The sequence below is a fragment of the Salvelinus fontinalis genome, chromosome 21 (genome assembly GCF_029448725.1).
Source record: "Salvelinus fontinalis isolate EN_2023a chromosome 21, ASM2944872v1, whole genome shotgun sequence".
In the NCBI taxonomy this organism is placed as follows: Eukaryota; Metazoa; Chordata; class Actinopteri; order Salmoniformes; family Salmonidae; genus Salvelinus; species Salvelinus fontinalis.
This window is the reverse complement of record NC_074685.1, coordinates 29587373-29613504: the sequence shown is the minus strand read 5'-3', so window position 1 is coordinate 29613504 and position 26132 is coordinate 29587373. Positions and strand designations below refer to the sequence as shown.

At 42.4% G+C, this 26132-nt stretch overlaps 1 protein-coding gene across 8 annotated transcripts; it reads right to left on the bottom strand.

Moving 5' to 3' along the window:
• Window positions 1-150: 150 nt before the first annotated feature.
• Window positions 151-24132, bottom strand: LOC129818595 (E3 ubiquitin-protein ligase RNF34-like). Of its 8 annotated transcripts, none has more exons than XM_055874658.1 (9): window positions 23916-24132; window positions 23682-23717; window positions 22618-22651; window positions 9706-9924; window positions 5698-6132; window positions 3877-3939; window positions 3481-3682; window positions 3231-3266; window positions 151-2009 (listed from the first exon to the last, which is right to left on the bottom strand). In XM_055874658.1, exons 4-9 carry the CDS (start codon window positions 9907-9909, stop codon window positions 1825-1827), a joined length of 1125 nt encoding a protein of 374 aa, XP_055730633.1. In that variant the 5' UTR covers window positions 9910-9924; window positions 22618-22651; window positions 23682-23717; window positions 23916-24132; the 3' UTR covers window positions 151-1824. The 8 variants fall into 8 exon arrangements, with proteins under 8 accessions (XP_055730633.1, XP_055730632.1, XP_055730631.1 ...); XM_055874657.1 differs by having other exon boundaries at window positions 23921-24132; XM_055874656.1 differs by lacking the exon at window positions 22618-22651 and adding an exon at window positions 2988-3029 and having other exon boundaries at window positions 3877-3942; window positions 5698-6078; window positions 23921-24131.
• Window positions 24133-26132: the final 2000 nt, after the last annotated feature.

Here is a 26132-nt window from a genome sequence, read left to right as displayed (position 1 = left end):
TAACTCATTATACTTTAATATCATATAGCTGCCTACAAGTGACATCTTTTTGAGAAGTAGCAGGATTATAATAAACAAACATGTGAACACAGTGACAGTGCGTGATGTATAAATGGATCCTAGCAGGTAAGAACAAGAAATTCCCCAAAGGAAAAGGAGAGAACTTTAATTGTGAGCTGTCACATGATCAGTAAGCGCTCTGTTTTTGATTGGCAGAGCATCATATTCATCTGATCAAATTAAGTGCATTTACATTTAGAAAAAAATTGCAATTCAACCTCTCAAATATCAATAAATGCTAATAAATTATATAAGACTTCCAAAGCAAATGGAAAAATATATTTATCTATAGATTACATTTCAGTAAACAATAATATTAGATATCATATGCAATACATTTTACAGCAATAAGCTTTTCTGCTATAACGTACCACAGGCATCAGTAGCTAGTTTTTTAAAGTCATTCAACAAATCTGAAAGAACAGAAGTGTGATTGTATTAACTGATTCACGTAGAATAGACTTGGGTTATGCTTCCTTTTTATTCTCTTAAAAAAATATTAGAGATTTCACAAGACACACCCACACCATGACAAAAGATATGTTTAAGTATAAGCACCTATTACCTACTTCTGGAGTTGAACACGGCCAATGGACAACACAAGCGGTCAAAACACCTATGGAAAAATAATGGCATGATATTGCTTCATTAAATGAAATGGCAGAGACACATTGCCAGTCATGCCTGACTTTAATAAAAGCGACACAGAGCACAGGAGTATAAAGCATGGGATGACCCAGCCACAGTGTATGGCATGTTACCACAGTTGACAGCGTGCAGTAGACGGGAGCCTTATCCAAGCCAAACAAGATCATCAACATAGTACATATTGATCATAATGTGATATCACTTGTGACTGACTAAACACATGCAAGAAGAGATGGGTGGAACAACTCTGAACTGAAGCCCCTTACTAACCCATAGCATGTGGCTCCCTACAATCTAACCAATCATTGAGTTTGAACACATTTGATTCATTTGAGTTTGGGTTGGATGCTGCTCCAATCTGCAATGCATGGCCTGAAGTGAGGAGTGACACTTGGCATAGAAACCGCAATCAGACATCAGTAATGTACTGTAGTTGTGGTGGGAAGTTTGGCACCTAAAACACCCTACGATGTGTGTGTAGAACGAAACAGCACAGAAACATACAGACTGGTTTATAGACAGACAGTCCCTCACTCACACATAGAAGTCTCTTTTTTTATATTGCACATACTAAAGAACAGTGAAGGAGATACGTACAGTATAGCCTGGTGTGACAGGAGTGTGTAAACCATATCGACTCTAACCCTGGGATATCGTCATCATTTCCACCTTGATCACCTCAGCCACTCACCATGAACAATCACATCCAATTCAAATATCCATGGGACCAACTCTGCTCCATGGTTAATTATATGTTTTTTAAAAAATGCTACAAACTGAAATGAAGCACTGTAAAATAAGATATTGTAGAGTTATTTTTGGAACAGTTCAGTGTGTGTTACACTAAAGACTTGTAGAAGGTCAGTCAGTGCAGCCAGTGGGGTCCAGACCATCACTGGGGAGGAGTGGGACTTGTAGTTCTAGTAATAGAAGTTAGGCTGTGTGAAGCTGTCTGCTCTGCATGTCATTTCAACTGGAGGATGTGCACGTCTGTTGCATCCTTGGAAACGTGCACAGCCCACTCACACTCCCTCACTACAGATTCAGCTTTTCGAGCATGTGCACACTCTGCCGCAGGTTCAATGTCCTCGGCTGAAACGCTCGCTCACGGCAGAGTTAAGACTTGAAGACGTGCACGGCCCGCACCACGTACTGCCTGCAGATGGGGCACTCGCTCATCCTCATCCCACATTTGGTACAGGTGACCATGTGGCCGCACTCCAGCAGCACACAGTCGATTACAGCGTCCATGCAGATGCGACACAGGTGATCATCAGAGGCCAGCTGAGCCTTCATACTGTCTGTGGAGAGAAACAAGGCATTAAGAAACAGCATTACCCTACGCAGTACGCAGCCTGATGATGGCTGTCTTCTCTGGTTCATTCACATATCCTACATCAGTAGCAGTGGAGGCTGGCGGGAGGAGCCCTCAGAAGACGGGCTCATTGTAATGGCTGGAATGGAATAATTGCAACAGAGTCACGTGGTTTCCATATATTTGATCTGTTTGATACCGTTCCATTCATTCCATTCCAGCCATTACAATGTTCCCATCCTCCTATAGCTCCTCCCACCAGCCTCCTCTGATCAGTAGCTACATGATGTACGTAGTGTGTCAATAGCCAGTTTAAACAGCAGGATTAACTGGTCTCTCTCCAGAACAACACTTAGTGTGTTAAACAGCAGGATTAACTGGTCTCTCTCCAGAACAACACTTAGTGTGTTAAACAGCAGGATTAACTGGTCTCTCTCCAGAACAACACTTAGTGTGTTAAGCAGCAGGATTAACTGGTCTCTCTCCAGAACAACACTTAGTGTGTTAAACAACAGGATTAACTGGTCTCTCTCCAGAACAACACTTAGTGTGTTAAACAACAGGATTAACTGGTCTCTCTCCAGAACAACACTTAGTGTGTTAAACAGCAGGGTATAATGCCACCCTCAAGCCCTTTATATTATTAGGAAGGGCATCTCAAAGACCTGCACTACAATGAAACCTGATGAAGATGGTGGGATTCAAATAATATGACGGGTCGTAACGAGGTAAGAGTTGTTAGGATGAACTGCCAGGATGAACGACAAGCCTTCAGTACTAATGAGATGACGGAAATGAGAACAACATGGGACCATGCCGGGAAATGTGATCAGGATCCGACGGAAATTAGACTTCAGCATGCATCAATATGGAGAGTTGTATTTGAAGACAGTGCTGAGCACTCTGTGGTTTTGCAGGTGGGATGATGGTGGAGTTAGACATGCTTTACACAATACTGCCTTACCTCCCACTGCACCATTGCATATAGGTGGAGGATATGCCACCACTTAGAATGAAAGCACATACCAAAAGAGCCATTAGTGATTCTAACAGGATACACGCTCTTACTCCAATTCTTCCACCTCACGTAGTACTGAGAACAACTCCTGTACACAGTCATCTGATCCAGCAGTGAATGAGAAGTCACACTTCAACTCAAATATGTGCATGTTATATACAACCCAACGAAAGAGTATTGAATGCTCACCTGCGGTCATGCTGTTGATGTTACTGACATTTTCCACTAAAATAAAATCAAGAAATGCATATTTAATACTGTGCTGTATCTGGAACTGTAAATAACACCAATCAAAGAAAGATGTTTAAAACTTGGACAGTTTCTATATTGTTTAAAATAGGGTTTAAGCTACAATGGTTGTTATTAACAGGATCACTATGGGTTCTAGCTGAGGTTAGGTTGGTTGGTAAAGGAGGAAATGATTCAACATGGTGCTTACTGGACTTCCTGTTCTGCTCGTTCTCCCTGTAGAGCCGATGTACCCGCTCTATTAGCTCCCACTTCTCACAGCAGCCAGAGTAGTTGACAAAGTTACGTGCCAGAATCTCTTTGAGCTGCCGAACAGACAGGCTCTCAATGTCCCCCTCATTATCCAGGTCAGATAAAGAGGCCCGCATCCTCCTCTGCGTCACTGGACTGACCTACCAGAGAGAAAAGAGGAGGCCCTTCAGAAAACATGTTCAAGCCAACAAGTTCAACTACGACTAGGTTTTGTAGTGAACGCCATGGTCATTGAAGCAGTAGCACAAAGTGAATCCTCTCACAGGAGTGGGTCAGTGAGTTCTCTTCAGTTAAATACATGCGGTAGAGACAGAGGCAGAGCTGGCTGTCTCACCTCTATGGTAGGTTCCCTGGCAGGTTCCAGGTGCAGGAGAGGGATGCTTTGAACTTCCCCATGCTGCTGGGGTTTCAACAGAAAACAAAACATAGAACAAAAAGGTCAGATTCAGTTTTTGAAATGGTATGAAAGCAGATAAGCAGCTTTGAAATACTTGTTGTTTCCTACAGGATGCTCCTCACTCTTTCTCCCACAAATCAGAATTTCTATAAAACACCACAGGGTGGGCTGTAATCACTAGACTTCCACTTGCAGTTAATCACATTGATATTTGATGGCTCTCTTAAAATGTCTGATAAGGAAATTAGGTATGGAGGCGTATCCTCTAAAAGGTAGTCTGTGTTACACTTAGTATTCAGCATCATTTGCTTCTTCTAATCTTCAAATCAGTGGTTAATTATTCCCTTTTGAAGGCGATGGCTTTATTAGGAGTTTGCCTGCGACCAGAATTCAATGGTCTTGGCCGGGATGCAGCAAAAATGCAGAGTGAGTCTGGTGAGAATGTGTTTGGCTTGTGGCATATTGCCCTGCATTAACTCAGCCCTTAATGTGCAATGAAGAGAGAACATAAAGAGAGTAGCCTGGACTCCCCTCGTCTCTGTCTCCACCAGACCACAGCACAAAAAGCAATTAGCTAATGGTGCAGGCGCCGGGCATTCTTCTGGTGTGATATCACAATGAGGGATGGGTGTGTAGGGGTCGGGGGACGCTGACGTCCCTGGTTGTACATGCACACACACGCGCTCCCTCCGTCACATTCCGCTGGACCAATAAGCCGCAGGCTCCCAGCATGCACCTGCGTTAATAATGCATCAGCAGTCCTGTTGGTGGCGTGCTAGCCTCCCCAGCCTCCCCAGATTGATCGGCAACGCCACAACCGAACCGCTGTGCAAGCACCGGGCACCAGCGATGCCCATAACCAGCCGAGGGCGTTACAGTTAGTGCATTCATCTTAAGATAGTTGGTGAGACGACCACATATCACTGTCAGAGTACATCTCTCCTCAATAGCAGCAAAGACAGTGCTAGTGGAGGATAGGAGGATGTTGATGTTTGGGATGCCGAAGATGACCCCCGGGGACAGAGATATGAGAAGCACTGTTGTCTTTCTCTTTCTCTCTGTCTTTTCAGTTACAGCTGTGCCGTTGAGAGGAATCAGAAGCCAGCCTGTGTGCGACTGAGCGTTACATAACCGACTCAGCATAACAGACTTTTAAGAAAGGCAAAGGGTTTAAGCCCTGACTGTTGCTGACTGGCTCCAGCTCCCAGGGTGACACTGTAAACGCAGCTGTTTCCAGCAGTCAGTCAAGTGGACGTCAGCTCACTGCAGTGGTGCTGGGCCTTTCCCTGTGTGAGTGAAGCACCTCATTCATGTCAAACACACCAGACTGTATCCAACTGTTTTTTCTGGCTGCAAAGAACAGGGCCTGACTGCAATAATATACTGCTTGGAAGCTTTTCATGCTCCTAGATTTAGCCTATATGGTTATCCCAGGGGGTTACTTTCAGTAGGACTGGGGACAATCCTAGCCCTACAAACCAGCACTAGAGATCTAGAACCGATTGCACGCTGCTGATTGTTATGCTTAGCTGTGACGACTTCACATTGACAAATATGTTTCCCACATCTGTGCCATGTGCTCTTCAAGCTTCACATTAATTAGCTTTGAAACAAGTAAGACAGATGTCAAAAGAGCAGGGAAGGCAGTAACGGAGGGCAGAAGTGAGGGAATGGGACCAAGTTGTGTGTGTGTGTCCGCGTGCGTGAGCGACTGTGCATGCGTGTGTGAGTGTGTTGTGTGTGTGTGGCTAGACACACCTGGCTCTGAGCGGTCCCTGAGCTGTCACTCCGGCTGAGAGGAGCGTCTCCCTGGGAGGCAGAGAGCGCCGACTGCTCCGAGGCGGAGCGTCGTGTGGCTGAGGGGGGCGAGGCGTGGAGGGAGTGGGGGAGGGAGTGCAGGCTGTCTGTGTCCTCCTCCTCCTCCTCCTCTACAGCTCCTTGTGTGGAGGTGTTTTCCCCTGCTTCCAGGTGGCAGAGCACCAGGTCCACCAGGTCCTCCTTCTCCCTGCAGGTGTCTGTGGGGATGTTGCGCAGCAGCAGGTACTGGCGCAGGTCTTTAACGCGCAGCGCCATGAGCTGTGGTCTCTGGAAGGCCGTGCCGCGCAGGAGGTGACAGGTGGTGCAGCAGCGGAGGTTCTCCTGCAGCACCGAGCACAGGGCACAGAAACTCTTCTTACAGTCCGAGCATATGTGCTGAGAAAGAGAGGGAGAAAGAGAGGGAGAGAGAAAGTAGAGAGAAAGGGAATAGAGGGAGAGAGGGAGTAGAGAGAGAGGGAGAGAGAGAGTAGAGAGAGAGAGGGAGTAGAGAGAGGGAGAGAGAGAGAGGGGGAGTAGAAGGAGAGAGAGGGAGTAGAGAGAGAGAGGGAGTAGAGAGAGAGAGGGAGTAGAGAGAGAGAGAGAGAGAGAGAGAGAGAGGGAGTAGAGAGAGAGAGTAGAGAGAGAGAGAGAGAGAGGGGGAGAGAGGGAGTAGAGAGAGAGGGAGAGAGGGGGAGTAGAGAGAGGGAGAGAGAGGGAGTAGAGAGAGGGAGAGTCACCACACACATTTAGAAGACATGCGATCCCATCAGCCAGTCTTGTCCATTCCTCCTGATCAATTAATTACTAGATTGAATTAATTATTTGGCATCATGGAGTCATTTAACTTTCCTGTTTTTGGAAATATTATAATTACAGCTAATGAGAGGGATCTGCCAAATTTGCTAGACAACAGCTTTCCAAAAGAGGTAAAATATATAGTGAAAACAATAGTGGTCCTAAAACGGAACCTTGAGGAACACCGACATTTACAGTTGATTTATCAGAGGACAAACCATCCACAGAGACAACCTGATATCTTTCCGACAGATAAGATCTAAACCAGGCCAGAACTTGTCCGTGTAGACCAATTTGGGTTTCCAATCTCTCCAAAAGAATGTGGTGATCGATGGTATCGAAAGCAGCACTAAGGTCTAGGAGCACGAAGACAGATGCAGAGCCTCGGTCTGATGCCATTAAAAGGTAATTTACCGCCTTCACAAATGAGTCCTTGTTGGTGATGTCATCCGGAAACATAATGTTAACTTTCACTGCTATGCGGATGACACACAGCTGTACATTTCAATGAAACATTGTGAAGCCCCAAAATTTCCCTCGATGGAAGCCTGCGTTTCAGACATAAGGAAGTGGATGGCTGCAAATGTTCTACTTTTAAACTCGGACAAAACAAAGATGCTTGTTCTAGGTCCTAAGAAACAAAGAGATCTTCTGTTGAATCTGACAATTAATCTTGATGGTTGTACCGTCATCTCAAATAAAACTGTGAAGGACCTCGGAGTTACTCTGGAACCTGATCTCTCTTTTGACGAACATATCAAGACTGTTTCAAGGACAGCTTTTTTCCATCTACGTAACATTGCAAAAAATCAAAAACCTTCTGTCCAAAAATGATGCAGAAAAATTAATCCATGCTTTTGTCACTTCTAGGTTAGACTACTGCAATGCTCTACTTTCCGGCTACCCGGATAGAGCACTAAATAAACTTCAGTTAGTGCTAAACACGGCTGCTAGAACCTTGACTAGAACCACAAAAATGTATCATATTAGTCCAGTGCTAGCCTCCCTACACTGGCTTCCTGTTAAAGCAAGGGCTGATTTCAAGGTTTTACTGCTAACCTACAAAGCATTAGATGCGCTTGCTCCTACATATCTTTCCGATTTGGTCCTGCCGTACATACCTACATGTACGCTACGGTCACAAGACGCAGGCCTCCTAACTGTCCCTAGAATTTCTAAGCAAACAGCTGGAGGCAGGGCTTTCTCCTATAGAGCTCCATTTTTATGGAATGGTCTGCCTACCTATGTGAGAGACGCAGACTCGGTCTCAACCTTTAAGTCTTTATGGAAGACTCATCTCTTCAGTAGGTCCTATGATTGAGTGTAGTCTGGCCCAGGAGTGTGAAGGTGAACGGAAAGGCACTGGAGCAACGAACCGCCCTTGCTATCTCTGCCTGGCCGGTTCCCCTCTCTCCACTGTTATTCTCTGCCTCTAACCCTATTACAGGGGCTGAGTCACTGGCTTACTGGTGCTCTTCCATGCTGTCCCTGGGAGGGGTGCGTCACTAACGTGGTCTTCCTGTCTGGGTTGGTGCCCCCCCCTTGGGTTGTGCCGTGGCGGAGATCTTTGTGGGCTATACTCAGCCTTTTCTCAGCATGGTAAGTTGGTGGTTGAAAATATCCCTCTAGTGGTGTGGGGCCTGTGCTTTGGAAAAGTGGGTGGGGTTATATCCTGCTTGTTTGCCCTGTCCGGGGGTATCGTCGGATGGGGCCACAGTGTCTCCCGACCCCTCCTGTCTCAGCCTCCAGTATTTATGCTGCAGTAGTTTATGTGTCGGGGGGCTAGGGTCAGTCTGTTATATCTGGAGTATTTCTCCTGTCTTATCCGGTGTCCTGTATGAATTTAAGTATGCTCTCTCTAATTCTCTTTCTTTCTTTCTTTCTTTCTTTCTTTCTTTCTTTCTTTCTCTCTCTCGAAGGGCCTCAGCCCTAGGACCATGCCTCAGGACTACCTGGCCTGATGACTCCTTGCTGTCCCCAGTCCACCTGGCCGTATTGCTGCTCCAGTTTCAACTGTTCTGCCTGCGGCTATGGAATCCTGACCTGTTCACCGGACGTGCTACCTGTCCCGGACCTGCTGTTTTCAACTCTCTAGAGACAGCAGGAGCGGTAGAGATACTCTGAATGATCGGCTATAAAAAGTCAACTGACATTTTCTCCTGAGGTGCTGACCTGTTGCACCCTCGACATCCACTGTGATTATTATTATTTGACCCTGCTGGTCATCTATGAACATTTGAACATCTTGGCCATGTTCTGTTATAATCTCCACCCGGCACAGCCAGAAGAGGACTGGCCACCCCTCATAGCCTGGTTCCTCTCTAGGTTTCTTCCTAGGTTCTGGCCTTTCTAGGGAGTTTTTCCTAGCCACCGTGCTTCTAAACCTGCATTGCTTGCTGTTTGGGGTTTTAGGCTGGGTTTCTGTACAGCACTTTGAGATATCAGCTGATGTAAGAAGGGCTTTATAAATATATTTGATTTGATTTGATTCCCTATGACATCACCATGTTCTAGGACAGAGGAGGACTTTATCTCATTTCTTGGCACAGAAAATCTAAATAATACTATATGGCAAATTGCCCAGATATTCCTGACATTCACAAGCTTATCTCGGTTTACTGAGGCAATTCAGATGAATCGACTGACAGACAGGCAGTTTGAATGGAGATTTTTCCATGTCATTGGTGTGTAAATGAGCTGCGGACCACTCTGACAGATCTATTCTTCAATCATCAGTGTTAATCCCCCTGAACCTCTGCTTTCATGACACAAATATCAAGCTGAGCCACACACACACGTGTGGTTATAATATATCCCGGGACTGAACCTGCCATCGGCATAGCAACAGGTGTGAGCGGGCTGATAGAGCAGTCTGAGCCTGGAAGATCGGGGAACGCTCCAGGGGCTTCCAGCACTGTCCCAGCATGCCACAGTCAGACAATGCCTAGAGACACTCTGCCATTTACGTGTCTGCAGTCTAAGCTGGTGCCCTGGTGTGACCATTATGACTGAGTACTTCATATGGAAGTTAGTTTTATTTGTTTATTTTTAAGGGGTGCATTCTTCCTCCTCATCATCTTCTTACACACTGTCCTCATCAGCGTCCTCATCATAAACAACATCATCATCGTCATTGTTTTACACACGAGAAACATCATCCTCCTCACCACTTACCTTGCGCCTGAAGACAGAGAAGGCCAGTCCACAGGCCTTGCAGAGCTGACCTGCACTCCCTGAGCTGGTGGGGGGGTAGGTGGAGTACCCGGCGCTGGGGGCAAAGCGGAAGGGCCCCGCCCCGGCCCCGAACCCTGGCTGCTGCCCGCGCACCGTCCCTGTGCCCATCACCTCGTTCAGCAGCCCGCAGCATGATGCCCACATGGACGATGCTCCTGCCTACGACACAAACACGCACAGCATGCACGTCTGTTCTCCAAGTTTGAATGCCTAGTTTAGAGTCCTATTATCCATCCCAGTAGGTTCATAAACAATATGCCTTTGGCAGTACTGAAATCATAGTAGCCTGCAATGCAATCAATACAGTGCCCCAATTTCATCCCTTTTTTACTACTTTTGTTGCAGGTCGCATTACTAAGGGAAAGGATCTCAGACTTCACACTTTATTCGTCATTTGTCCCTGAATCCCACAATGCCTCAGTGTGATCTTCCGCTGCTCAACAACCTTTCCCCTCAATGAACTACATGCCTTTGTGGCTCCTGAGTTCCTCTACAAAAGGCATTGAAGTATTGTAATACAGTCTCCGGGATCCTAGCGCATTGAAAATTGTGTAGCAGTGCATGGCGGCAGCCAGCGTATTCAGAACAGAGCCCTGTGAACAGTGGTGCAGCAGAGGCAGATGTTACGCTTTACAGAGCTTCAGAAGAAAGACTTAATAGTTTCTCAGACTGGAAAGAACAGGGTGAAAGACACACACAAAAAGACAGTGGATGCGGGCTGCAAATACATTATTATGAGACCTCTTTGCGTCTGTTTGAGGTTGAAAATGACTGAGTCAAGCACCAGAGCCCAAACAGCCTGTCCTAATGAGCTAGTCCGAAGGGAATGTTGCAATTAATCAATCCATTTCTGTCCATTATCTAATAAATAACAACATTGCAGCAGGAAAGTGACCACAACGCTTATAAACAAAAAACAGCTGATGAGAGGAAGGTGAAAACATCTTCTCTACGTAAAGACTTGTATGGTTACAGTGGGGTCATTTTTCAGTTATGACAGCCTTATGACCTGGTCGAGCACTTAGGGATATTAGTGTGGTCAAGGACCATAAGAGGACTGTACAGTGCATGTGACATGTTTGCCTGATCAATGTTTTACTGACAGCAAGATTGTCCACTCCAGAGCCTGAGACCCAAGATGGTGTGATCTCGGGCGCAGCCCCTTGGAGCATACTGATGAGAGGATGAGGGAGGGGCAGGGAGAAAGAGAATATGTCTTCTGTTCCACGGTCTGGGGAATCAAGAGCTGACATGAGCATACAGTATGTGGCTCTGTCTGAGTTCAGAAGAGAAGACAGTGTGTATTTTAGGAGCAGGGGTCGCCGCTGTCCACAAATAAAGCTCTGCCCAGCCATGACCTGACACAATACTCAAGCCTGCCCTGTGCTCTGTGATCTCACCTCACTCGCCTGCCTACTTAACCAGCTTGCAGTTACATAATCCAGGAGCTAGATGGAATATGTGGAACTGACCGCATTGAGAAAGAGAAGGTCTTCTCGGAAATACATTACAGCAATAAGCTTGTTGTGAAACTGAACAGAAAGAACCACAGCAGCTCACTTTCTAGTTCCAGTTTTCCTGATAATATTTTGCTTTGTTGCCTTCAGAAAGTATTCACACACCTTGACTTATTGCAACATTCGTTGTGGTACAGGCAGAATTCACAATGGGTTCAATAAAACAAAAATCTCACCCATCTACACACAATACCCCATAATGACAATGTGAAAACATGTTTTTAGAAATGTTAGCAAATTTCTTGAAAATGAAATACAGAAATATCTCATTAACATAAGTATTCACATCCCTGAGTCAATACATGTTAGGATCACCTATGACAGCGATTACAGCTGTGAGTCTTTCTGGGTAAGTCCCTAAGTGTAAATAAGAATGTGTTCTTAACTGACTTGCCTAGTTAAATAAAGGTGAAAAAAAGAAAGTGCTTTACACACCTGGATTATACAATATTTGCACATTACCTAAGTGAAAACTGTACCTAGGCCACTCAGGAACATTAAAATGTTGTCTTAGTAAGCAACTCAAGTGTATATTTGGCCTTGTGTTTTAGGTTATTGTCCTGCTGAAAGGTGCATTCATCTCCCAGTGGAAAGAAGACTGAACCAGGTTTTCCTCTAGGTTTTTGCCTGTGCTTGTTCTAATCACTTTCTTTTTATCCTAAAAAAACTCTAGTCCTTGCCGATGACATGATGCAGCCACCACCATGCTTGAAAATATGAATAGTGGTACTTAGTGATGTGTTTGATTTGCCCCAAACATAACACTTTTTATTCAGGACATAAAGTGAATTTCTTTGCCACATTTTTTGCAGTTGTACTTTAGGGCCTTATTGCAAAAAGGATGCAGGTTTTGGAATATTTGTATTCTTCCTTTTCGCTCTGTCAATTAGGTTAGTATTGTGGAGTAACTACAATGTTGTTGAGCTATCATTAGTTTTCTCCTATCACAGCCGTTAAACTCTGTAACAATTCTTTATTATATATTTTTATTTTATTTACTTTTACCCAATTGGTAGTCTTGGCCCATCACTGCCACTCCCGTACAGACTCGGGAGAGGCGAAGGTCGAGAGCCATGAGTCCTCCAAAATACAACCCTGCCAAGCCGCACTGCTTGCTTAACCCAGAATCCAGCCGTACCAATGTGTCAGAGGAAACACCATACAACTGGCAACCAGAGCCGGCCTGCAGGAGTCGCTAGAGCGCGATGGGCCAAACCCTCCCCTAACCCAGATGACGCTGGGCCAAATGTGTGCAGCCTCATGGGTCTCCTGGTCATGGCCGGCTGTAACACAGCATGGGATCGAACCCGGGGCTGTAGTGACGCCTCAAGCACTGTGATGCAGTGCGCCACGCGGGAGGCATTACTCTGTAACTCTTTTAAAGTCACTATTGGCCTCATGGTGAAATCCCTAAGCGGTTTCCTTCCTCTCCGGCAACTGAGTTACCTTTGTAGTGACTGGGTGTATTGATACACCATCCAAAGTATAATTAATAACTTCACCATGCTCAAAGGAATATTCAATGTCTGTTTTTATTTTATTTTAACCCATCTATCAATAGGTGCCCTTCTTTGCGAAAAGTTGGAAAACCTCACTGGTCTTTGTGGTAAAATCTGTATTTGAGATTCGCTAGACTGATATTCACTTTCAGATAATTTTATGTGTGGGATACAGAAATGAGGTAGTCATAACAAAATCATGTTAAAGACTATTATTGCTCACAGAGTGAGTCCATGCCACTTATGTGACTTGTTAAGCACATTTGTACTGCCATAAGAAAGGGGTTGAATACTTAATCACTCAAGACATTTCAGCTTTTCATTTTTAATTAATTTGTTAAAATTTTTAAAAACATCATTCCACTTTGACATTGTGTGTTGGGGGTATTGTGCGAAGGCCAGTGACAAAAACATCACAATTGAATCAATTTTAAATTCAGGCTATAATACAACAAAATGTGGAAGAAGTCAGGGGGTATTCAGACCCCTTGGCTTTTCCCACATTTTGTTACATTACAGCCTTATTCTAAAACGGATATACACACAATACCCCATAATGACAAAGCATAAACAGGTTTATAAATTTTTGCAAATGTATAAAAAATAAAAACTGAAACATCACATTTACGTAAGTATTCAGACCCTTTACTGAGTACTTTGTTGAAGCACCTTTGGCAGCGATTACAGCCTCAAGTCTTCTGGGGTATGACGCTACAAGCTTGCCACACCTGTATTTGGTGAGTTTCTCCCATTATTCTCTGCAGATCCTCTCAAGCTCTGTCAGGTTGGATGGGGAGCGTCGCTGCACAGCTATTTTCAGATCTCTCCAGAGATGTTTGATTGGGTTCAAGTCTGGGCTCTGGCTGTGCCACTCATGGACATTCAGAGACTTGTCCCGAAGCCACTCCTGGGTTGCCTTTGCTGTGTGCTTAGGGTCGTTGTCCTGTTGGAAGGTGAACCTTCGCCCCAGTCTGAGGTCCTGAGCGCTCTGGAGCAGGTTTTTATCAAGGATCTCTCTGTATGTTGCTCCGTTCATCTTTCTCTCGATCTTGACTAGTCTCCCAGTCCCTGCCATTGAAAAACACCCCACAGCATGATGCTGTCACCCCCATTCTTCACCGTGGGGATGGTGCCAGGTTTCTTCCAGACGTGACGCTTGGCCTTCAGGCCAAAGAGTTCAATCTTGGTTTCATCAGACCAGATAATCTTGTTTCTCATGGTCTGAGAGTCTTTAGATGCCTTTTGGCAAACTCCAAGTAGGCTGTCATGTGCCTTTTACTGAGGAATGGCTTCCGTCTGGCCAATCTACCATAAAGGCCTGATTGGAGTGATGCAGAGATGGTTGTCCTTCTGGAAGGTTCTAGCCAGGTGGCCAGCTCTATGAAGAGTCTTGGTGGTTCCAAACTTCTTCCATTTAAGAATGATGGAGGCCACAGGGTTCTTGGGACCTTCAATAATGCAGACATTTTTTGGTACCCTTCCCCAGATCTGTGCCTCGACACAATCTTCTCAGAGCTCTACGGACAATTCCTTCAACCTCATGGCTTGGTTTTTGCTCTGACATGCACTGTCAACTCTGGGACCTTATATAGACAAGTGTTTGCCTTTCCAAATCATGTCCAATCAATTGAATTTACCACACGTGGACTCCAATCAAGTTGTAGAAACATCTCAGGGATGATAAATAGAAACAGGATGCACCTGAGCTCAATTTCAACTCATAGCAAAGGGTCTGAATAGTTATGTAAATAAGGTGTTTCTGTTTTTTATTTGTAATACATTTCCCAAAATTTCTAAAAAACTGTTTTCCATTCGTCATTGATGAGGGAAAAAATAATAACTTAATATATTTTAGAATAAGGCTGTAATGTAACAAAATGTGGAAAAAGTCAAGGGGTCTGAATACTTTCCGAATGCACTGTATGTCAATGCTACAGTATTCACATCCCTTGACTTTAAAATGTAAATGAGCCACCATGACTCAGATGCGCCCCTTCCCTTTGGACAGTCACTCAGTGGGCCATTACTACACCCTTCCTCCTCTTTTCTGCTAGATTTACCAGGATGAGCCACAGCGGTCTGGCCATGAAATCACTCATATCTGGCACAGTGCCAGAGGCAGAGCTTTCCCCTGTCACCTCAATTAGCACCCAGTAAGCTCTGCAGGGAGGGACTGCCAAAGCATACAAGAGATAACTGCAAACAAGAGTTACACTACAGTGCACTACTCTGTTACCAATATCTACACTTTCTTTGCGCTTATTAATATCTCATCTACTGTACATGACGATTTACTATTAATTACTATAACATGCCTGGTTGTGGGCAGTTTTATCTGATGGGGGGGCATTTAGGGCCCTTAAACCCACCTGTCATGTTAGACATTTTAACAGTGTAGAAAACAGTCAATCTCATGATGCGCTGGACCTGCTGATGAGCATTGGGATATTAAATGCTTCTGACCTTTGACTTCTATCATCATTTTTTGCAGACTATATGACATTCCCTAAAGAACAAAGACCAGACAAGGTTGACAAACTGTGCAAATAATTGAAGTTTTTTTCTCTAAACGCTATACCCACCAATTCTTCACATTTGTGTTTTTTCACTAGAAAGGATTGCTTATGGGTACCTTAATGTGTATGTAAAATATTACTGTTCTCCGTTTTTTTATTCATAGAATTTAGATGCGTATTAAAAAAGAACGCTATATATCCATTTTTTAGCTGGAATGGAATGTACGTATTCTATATATTTGACTGTGACATGCCATTGTCTCACCAAGCTATCTTAAGACCAACGGACTAACTGTAAGTCAATATGGATAAGAGCATCTACTAAATTACAAAAATGTCTAATGGAAATGTTTTACCTACAGCTCTCATTTTACTGTATTGTTTCATTTATTTTTATACTGATGTCACAAATGTACAGTTCTTTATTCAAAATGTAGTTTTTGTTACATTTGACTGTGTATAACCTATCAGTACTACTTATTTCTCTGAGAGTGAGGCGGATATTGTTCAGCAAAATAAAATGATTATTTATCTCTGTAATGAAACCATCAAGTGATAGATTTCAAACAAATGCATGTCTGTCATTGAAGAACCACATGCCATGATTAGATAGTGAAAAAAAAACAATCTCTTTCATAAGTTCTTCATACAATAAAAGTTCATTTATCAATATTTCAAAAAATGTATTATATAGCATTTTGCAGTGGTGAAAAAGTACCCAATTTTCATACTTGAGTAAAAGTAAAGATACCTTAATAGAAAATTAGTCAAGTAAAAGTCCACCAGTAAAATACTACTCGAGTTAAAAATCGAAAAGTATTTGGTTTTAAATATACTTAAGTATCAAAAGTAAATGTACTTGTTAAAATATACATAAGTAAAAGTATAAATCATTTTCAAATTCCTTATACATATACAGTACCAGTCAACAGTTTGGACACACCTAATCATTGAAAGGTTTTTCTTTATTTTACTATTTTATATGGAATCATGTAGTAACCAAAAAAGTGTTAAACAAATCAAATATATTTGAGATTCTTCAAAGTAGCCACCCTTTGCCTTGATGACAGCTTTGCACACTCTTGGCATTCTCCCAACCAGCTTCATGAGGTAGTCACCTGGAATGCATTTCAATTAACAGGTGTGCCTTGTTAAAAGTCAATTTGTGGAATGTCTTTCCTTCTTAATGCGTTTGAGCCAATCAGTTGTGTTGTGACAAGGTAGGATTGGTATACAGAAGATAGCCCTATTTGTTAAAATACCAAGTCCATATTATGGCAAGAACAAATAGGCAAAGAGAAATGACAGTCCATCATTACTTCAAGACATGAAGGTCAGTCAATGTGGAAAATTTCAAGAACTTTGAAAGTATCTTCAAGTGCATTTGCATAAACCATCAAGCGCTATGACGAAACTGGCTCTCATGAGTACCGCCACAGGAAAGGAAGACCCAGAGTTACCTCTGCTGCAGAAGATAAGTTCATTGGAGTTACCAGCCTCAGAAATTGCAGCCCAAATAAATGCTTCACAGAGTTCAAGTAACAGACACATCTTAACATCAACTGTTCAGAGGAGACTATGTGAAATCAGGCCTTCATGGTCGAATTGATCAAAGAAACCACTACTAAAGGACACCAATAAAATGAAGAGACTTGCTTCGGCCAAGAAACACGAGCAATGGACATTAGACTGGTGGAAATTTGTCCTTTGGTTTGATGAGTCCAAATGAGAGATTTTTGGTTCCAACCACCGTGTCTTTGTGAGATGCAGAATAGGTGAACGAATGATCTCTGCATGTGTGGTTCCCACCGTAAACAATGGAGGAGGAGGTGTGATGGTGCTTTGCTGGTGACACTGTCTGTGATTTATTTAGAATTCAAGGCACACTTAACCAGCATAGCTACCACAGAATTCTGCAGCGATACGCCATCCCATCTGGTTTGCGCTTAGTGGGACTATCATTTGTTTTTCAACAGGACAATGACCCAACACACTTCCAGGCTGTGTCAGCGCTATTTGACCAAGAAGGAGAGTGATGAGTGCTGCATCAGATGACCTGGCCTCCACAATTACCCGACCTCAACCCAATTGAGATGGTTTGGGATGAGTTGGGCCGCAGTATGAAGGAAAAGCAGCCAACAAGTGCTCAGCATATGTGGGAACTCCTTCAAGACTGTTGGAAAAACATTCTAGGTGAAGCTGGTTGAGAGAATGCCAAGAGTGTGCAAAGCTGTCATCGAGGCAAATGATGGTTACTTTGAAGACTAAAATCTACAATATATTTTGATTTGCTTAACACTGTTTTGGTTACTAAATGATTCCATATGTGTTATTTCATAGATTTTGATGTCTTCAATATTACTCTACAATGTAGAAAACAGTGAAAATAAAGAAAAACCCTTGAATGAGTAGGTGTGTCCAATCTTTTGACTGGTACTGTATAAAAACTCAGACAAACAGAGGGACAGACAAAGAGAGAGAGAGATATATATCTACTCACAGACAGACAGAGAGAGAGAGCGAGAGAGAAAGACAAAGAGACAGGCAGACGTATAAACTCACAGACAGACAGGAAGGCATGCAGGAAGGCATGCAGGCAGGCAGACATACAGACAGACAAACTCTAAACTCAAACCTAGCTTCATGTCCATATCCCGGCTCAACCCTAACCCTAACCCTGATATGAAGCTAGGGTTAGGGTTCATCTGGGAGTGGGCATGAAGATAGGGTTAGGGCCTAAACCCTAGACATACTCTAACCCCCATAATACAATGAACAATTAATTAAATTCCCACTCTCCCCACTACATATGGCAGAAAGGTAGGCCTCACTTGAAGCCTGATCAGGGGGTTAATGTGCTTTTGAGTGACATTGGCAGAAGCGTTGAGACAAAATGTGGAGATGAAGTGTGGGTTAAGGTTAGAGTTAGGGACAGGGTTACAGATAAGGTTGAGCCGGGAGTTTATATGAAGTTAGGGTTGAGGCTAGGTTTAGGGTTGAGCCGGGAGTTGATATGAAGTTAGGGTTAGGGTTGAGGCTAGGTTTAGGGTTGAGCCGGGAGTTGATATGAAGTTAGGGTTAGGGTTGAGGCTAGGTTTAGGGTTGAGCCGGGAGTTGATATGAAGTTAGGGTTAGGGTTCAGGCTAGGTTTAGGGTTGAGCTGCAATGTGGACATGAAGCTAGGGTTAAGGCCTCAACCCTAGACACACTGGCCACCCCTCATAGTCTGGTTCCTCTCTATGTTTCTTCCTAGGTTACTGCCTTTCTATGGAGCTTTTCCTAGCCACCGTGCTTCTGCATCTGCATTGCATGCTCTTCGGGGTTTTAGGCTTGGTTTCTGTACAAACATCTGCTGATGTAAAAATGTCTTTATAAATAAATGTGATAGATTAACATAACCCTAACCTTAATCCAATTAACAATTAATTAATTTGCCCATCTCCCCGCTACACGGCAGAAAGTTAGGCCTAGCTTGAAGCCTGAACTAGAGTTAATGTGCTTTTGAGTGACATAGGCACTGAACGTATGGGATCGTTCAACAGACACTACCGATGAACCCAAGCCCATATGAATTTAACTCTTCACAGTGAATACTTGGTCCTACAGAGAACAAGGCATCTATTCCATAGAAAAGCATTACCTACACTCCTCACAATCATAAAGCCCCGTTAACTGCGATTGAGAGGGGCTAACCGTCCTTGCACACAACCAATCGTGACCTTATAGGGATGCCCTGTGTTGTGGTTGAGCTTCCTGTGGCAAAAGGAAGTGTCTTAATTCATCCTCAACATGGTCCTTCGTTCTCTCCCTGCAGTTACACAAAAACACTGTCTTCCATCCTCTGTAGAATGGTCAATTCTTAACGTAAAGACTTGAAACTCGGCATCATTAAAGAGTGTCCCCAGGAGGCTGTACATTTAATCCTATGATTACAGAAAGTTACTTAATAGGGGGTCATAGGGGCAGTTTCAAAGGGTTAAAAAGGTTGAATCTTCCCAAATTGTACATATTTGTGACCGGCGGACCTGGCATATGAAAGTCAATTGACCCAAAATAATGTTTCACCACCATTGGACACAATTGTCTTGCAGGTCTAGAAACTAAGAGCCTTGTTATGAATTCCTGAATGAATTCAGAAGAGGATAATGGTCATTTGTTTTGTTTTTTGACTTGAAACTATCTGTCTGTCTGTCTGTCTGTCTGTCTGTCTGCCTAACTGCTTGCCTGCCGGCATGCCTGCCTGTCAGTCTGCCTGTCTGTCTGCCTAACGGCTTGCCTGCCTGTCTGTGAGTCAGTCAGTCAGTCAGTCAGTCAGTCAGTCTGCCTAACTGCCTGCCTGCCTGCCTGCCTGCCTGTCTGTCTGTCTGTCTGTCGGCCTGTCTGTGGGAGAGTGGAGGGAGAGGGACAGATAAGAGGAGGGAGAGGCAGGAAAATAAGGAGGGAGAGAGAATGAAGGGGGGAGGAGAGAGAGAAAAAGTGAGGGAGGGGGAGAGAGGGGGGAGAGAGGGAGACGGTGAAGGAGGGATGGGGATAGAGGAGGGGGATCAAATGGACGGGTAGGCGGGAGGGAGAGAGAAAGAGAATGGGGAGAGAGGGTGAAGGAGGGAGAGAGGAGAGGGAGGAGGGGGGGAAGAGAGTGTCAACAGACAGACAGAGGTGGGAGAGAGGAGGGAGCAAGAGGAGGGGGAGGCAGGGGAAGGAGGGAGAGAGAATTAAAGGTGGAGGAGGGAGAGAGAAGGTGGACGAGGGAAAGGGAGAAAAAACGGGAAAGGGTGAAGGAGGAACGGGAAGAGAGGGATAGCGAGATGAAAGGAGGTGCACGGAGGGAAAGAGAATGGAGGGGAGTGGAGGGAGAGAGAAGGGGAGAGAGAGGGAGGGGGAGAGAGAGACAGAAAGGGTGAGAGTGGGAGGAGTTATAAAGAAGGGGGAGGGAGTGAGAAGAGAATGAGGGGGTGATAAACAGGAGGTAAATAGTGAGAGGCAGACATTAAATAAATTAGAAAAACATTAACCTTGTTACATTCATCTTTTCCCAATGACTACAATGTATTGAGAAAAACATCAACCCTGTGACACTGATCTTTTCCCATTGACTGAAATGTATTGAGAAAAACATCAACCCTGTGACACTCATTTTTTCCCATTGACTGCAATGTATTGAGAAAAACATCAAACCTGTGACACTCATCTTTTCCCATTGACTGCAATGTATTGAGAAAACCCATTAGCTAATTCGACATTTTATCTTTTTGCAAAAATGTGCCAGGATGATGTTTTCCTATGATATCATGTTGCAAAGCCTGAATACTCATAAACTGTAAACCAGGTCTACCCCTGCACTTCAGTTCTAGTACAAACCAGGTCTACACCTTTGACTGAGTCCCAATGCTAATATAACCCAGACTACATCTGTATATCTCAGCCCAAATACCCATACGAACCAAGATAATTGGCTATGTCCCAATTATCTGATAAACCAGGTCAACCCTTGTGACTATTCAGCAAAACTCACATAAACCAGGTTTACCATTGTGTAACAGACACTAAAGACACCTTTTGACATTAAATATTTGTTACGTTATTACACTAATTCCGTTTATGGGTCCATACATGGCCAATTCCCCCTGATTTAAACATATGTTGGCGGTAATGGAAAAACGATCTGTAAAATAATCTTGATCAAGTATATCCATTACCCATCATTTATTAATGATTAATAAATTAGTTCACAAATGTGACCACTAAGATATGTAATATACCACAAGCATCATGGATTCAATGTATTGAAAATGAAGGCCCATATTTAAACTAGACCCTTTAAACATTAGATTTACAAAAGACAATATTTAAAAAAGAAAAAAATTAGTATTTGAAGAGTTTATTCCCAAAACGCTGTATTCACCAATTTTTCAAATGTGTGTTTTTACATCAGCAATTATTGCTTATGGGTCCCTTCATGTGTGTTTAAAATATTACTGTTCTCAGATGATGTTTTTATTTTTGGTGTGCAAAATGCTATATACAGTATCCTTTGTTTAGCTGGAATGGAATGTTCGTATCCTGTATATTTGACTGTGACAGGTGGTTGTCTCACCTACCTGTATCTTCAGATGAATGCACTTACTGCAAGTCACTCTGGATAAGAGCATCTGCTAAATGACTCAAATGTCCAATGTATAGATCTCATATTATTACTGTATTGAATTATTATTTTGTTAAAAAAAATATTTATAATATTGATGTCACAAATGTATAATTTGTACATTTCTTTATTATAAATGTAGTTATTTGTTACATTTGACTGTGTAAAACCTAGTAGTACTACTCCTTCCTCTCAGAGTGAGGCAGATATTTAAAAAAAAAACATGATTATTTGTCTCTCTGAAATGAAACCTTCAAGTGATAGATTTTAAACATACCGATTAGATTGTGAAAAAAACACACCAATATATTTCAGAATTTTTTTAAACAATAAAAGCAAATTTTACAGACAAATTTGGAATGAAACTCTTTGTTTTTAAGCTGTTGAATACAGACTTCTGGTGCCAAATTCGTCAGTAAAGGACACCTTGGAGATTTATGTTTGTGGTCTTGTGACCATTTTGAGAAATCATATGAAACTTCTCTGAATCATACTAGACACCATAATATATTGATTATTTGTTGACAAGTACAACTTTAACTTCTCTAAAGCCTGTAAAGTAGCAAAATATTTTTCTCACTATTGTGACCGACGAGATTAAATGGGATGTTGGCACATCAGCCCATCAGCCCACACATCAGCCCATTTAATCTAGAAATAAGACCTTACAGCTCATTCTTACGCAGTCAGGGAAAAAAGTGAAGAACAACTGCTTTAAACACTTACTCTTGGGGTGGAAGGACAGCTCCTACCAATAAAAAATAGTGATTTGGATCAGGGAATATTTTGGTTGCAGGAAATAAAAACAAAGTGGTGTGTCTGCTCCTGTGATATGAAATACAGTATGACTGCTGTATTTAATAAACTGTTACCTTTCTGAGTATGTATCACATTTCATTCCAACAGACCATAGCTCATCTCACAGTTCCACATCCATTTTGGACTTCAGAACTGTGTCATGGCAGTCAACCTATCCTGAGTGAATTCTCTTGCACAATAAAACAATATTCCCCAATGAGCAACAGACCTGTCTCTAACAAGTCCCCATGACAATTCAATGGAACTCAAGAGAGGTCATGTTGAATAACAGAATGCAGTATCAATTCATTAGTTGAAAAACACATGATACACTGACTGCAACCAAAAACAAAACTGTTCATGTGTGTTTCTGCACGTACTGTATTTCAGCTATCATCCTCCATTTCTCATGAGCTGAAAAGCAAATGTTCAATATGAACCAGATTAGTCAATAAAACATCACAGCGTTCTCTCTGGGACAGATTATGGTTTGTCATGATCAGAAAGAAGACCAGATGACCTTTCACCTGCACTGAGACAACAAGGACAATATGGAATACTTGAAGATATAGATGTTACACAAACATGCAATAATACACATATGTTTATGATAGGCCTTTGACCAATCATAGCCAACATTTGTATTGACACTTGTCTCATATCAATGTGTTCCTACATTGCATATACAAGGAAGATACAGTATGTCTTCACTGCAAAGTATTCAGCTCCCTACGATGGGTGGGGATAAACTCCTTATGTTTACTTTGCAAAGCGCCTTGTGATACTATTGCAATTTCAAAGACAACTGCCTACTGCATAACATAACACTGATATGCTGGATCGGAGCCAAACATTACCATTGGAAATAATTGCTCAATTTAAAAATTCTTTACTCTAAATTCTATACTCTGATACTCATTAGTGTTTCAAGAAGCAGGACTTTTAAAAAGGGGGTAGAGATGGTTAATTAAAATGAGGTAAATAACTTTCCCGCAAGTTGGATACTCTCACTGAAAAAGTGCAAGGGGGTTATTTTTCATAATCATCCATCCTCCACCTCACCATCACCACTGTTATTGTTCTCGCCTGTTGTAGCACTACCGGTCAGTGAGTTGTAGAGATTACTGAGTCCAAAGGCTAACTAAGTACGGGTATTTATCAACAGACCAGAAATCTCAAAAATATTCCCTCACTCATTGACTGCAGTATACTGATCTCATTATAGCAGATTAACGCTGGGAAATGGAATAGACATCGCACTGTGGTCCCAGTCTGACACTGGTGCACTGTGGTACAGTCCACTAGTGTCAGACTGAGGGTCAGAAAGCGCTCATGACCATCATCGTATTATATCATGTATGGATGCCATTATAAATAGAACGCAATATAAATATTTCAACCCTGAGAAAATATTCCAACCGGTAAAAACATGACTGTTACTCACCTTATACATGTATCCGTATAATCAGAGTTTGCAACCCTTTAAAGCAAACGACAAACAACACAATGAATGTATTGTAATTTCATAACATTGCATGGGTTTGACTGCATATGAAATTGACATTTTGTTTAAATATTTGTCGACGCACCGTAATTGAAAGTTGTAAAATAGATAGAATGCAAGCCGGTTGTGCAAAAATATAACAACACAGATACTTTGACATTGCAATAGGCTTACCATACCTTCATTCCGACTCCCGGTTCTGGAATTTGTCGAGTAATATTAGAATGATGACCATTGCAAGGGCACAAGGAATCACACCATTACGTCTTCCCTCTCAGAAGCTCTCTGTATATTTGCAGAATGAGCATAACGCAACGTACAAGTCACCCTGGACCAATCAGCAAATAACCTTAGGTACGGTTATCTTTAGCAGCCAATCGCCTTTTCAATTGCCGCATAGTAGGCGTTCTAAACTATCCTTAGACACGCGCATGTCTTGATACGGGCAACCCGCCGTGCACTATCGAAATTTAATTTAGATATTGGGAATTTATGAAACGCTGTTTCAGCATTTTTATTAAGATGTTAACTTGATTATGTTGCCACATGTTTAGGGGTGAACATGAAACTAGTGCACAGTGCACAGGTGAGTTATATCCCAGTAGGCTATGATTTAATTTTAGCCAAACACAGAGACATTGAACACACCTGTGGCTTCATATCTGCGGATCACTTCACTGCACTAGAAATCTATAACAAATTATAGAGCCTAGCGTACCTCTGAATGGTCATTTGATCCGCCTATGATTATCAGTAATGCATACACAAAACATACTTCTTTGGGAAACAAATACAGTATCTACTATATTTTGCATGATTTTCATCTGATGTCTTGAATAAGTATTATTTCACAAAACACTTAATCAGATCACCTAATCTATAAAACCAATATCAAAGAAATTTGAGGCTATGCATCTGGCTCTACAAACTTCAAAGTAGGAGGGGAAACAAGTGTGTGTTTGTGTGTTTGTCAGGGTGATCAGAAATGCAAATGGTCCCTAGGCTTGCAGATGCTGAGCGGGAGAGAGAGATTACAGCACAGCAAAACATTTAGATAGGTATAGATTTAATAGATTTAATAGATAGATTTAAAAGAGAACAAGTAAATAAACAAACCTATGCAGACAGCACTAACCATACAAAGAATACTCCATGCACAGAAGTGTGCATATGTAGACTATAACCCACAACCTGCAAAAATCACATACTTCAGAAGTTGCTTTTTAAAAATGTCTTACGGGTAAACAGTAAGCCTGTCCAAAATAAATTTAACCTGTTCCAAATATTAGGGACATTTGTACCATAAATGTTCCCTGCAACAAAAAGCTATATATACAGTGCCTTCAGAAAGTATTCATACAGTATCTCTTGACGTATTCTACATTTTGTTTTGTTACAGCCTGAATTCAAAATGGATTAAATCGATTTTTTTTCTCTCATCCATCTAACCACAATACCCCATGACGAAGTGAAAAGATGCTTTAAGAAATCTTAGCAAATTTATTGAAATGAAATAGATAAATATCTAATTTACAAACACATTCACACCCCTGAGTCAATACGTTGTACACGCACCTTTGGCAGTGATTACAGCTGTGAATCTTTCTGGGTAAGTCCCTAAGAGCTTTCCGCACCTGCATTGTGCAACATTGCCCATTATTCTTTAAAAAAATGATTAAAGCTCTGTCAAATTGGTTGTTGATCATCACTAGACAACCATTTTGAGGCCTTGCCATGGAATTTCAAGTAGATTTGAGTCAAAACTATAACTAGGCCACTCAGGAACATTCAATGTGGTCTTGGTAAGCAACTCCAGTGTATACTTGGCCTTGTGTTAATTTCTTTGCCACATTTTTTGCAGTTTTACGTTAGTGCCTTATTGCAAACAGGATGCATGTTTTGGAATATTTGTATTCTGTACAGGCTTCTTTCTTTTCACTCTGTCAATTACATTGGTATTGTGGAGTAACTACAATGTTGTTAAACTATCCTCAGTTTTCTCCTATTACAGCCATTAAACTCTGTATATGTTTTAAAGTCACCATTGACCTCATGATAAAATCCCTGAGTGGTTTCCTTCCTCTACGGCAACTGAGTTTGGAAGGACGCCTGTATCTTTGTACAGTCGTGGCCAAAAGTTTTGAGAATGACACAAATATTAATTTTCACAAAGTTTGCTGCTTCAGTGTCTTTAGATATTTTTGTCAGATGTTACTATGGAATACTGAAGTATAATTACAAGCATTTCATAAGTGTCAAAGGCTTTTATTGACAATTACATGAAGTTGATGTAAAGAGTCAATATTTGCAGTGTTAACCCTTCTTTTTCAAGACCTCTGCAATCCGCCCTGGCATGCTGTCAATTAACTTCTGGGCCACATCCTGACTGAT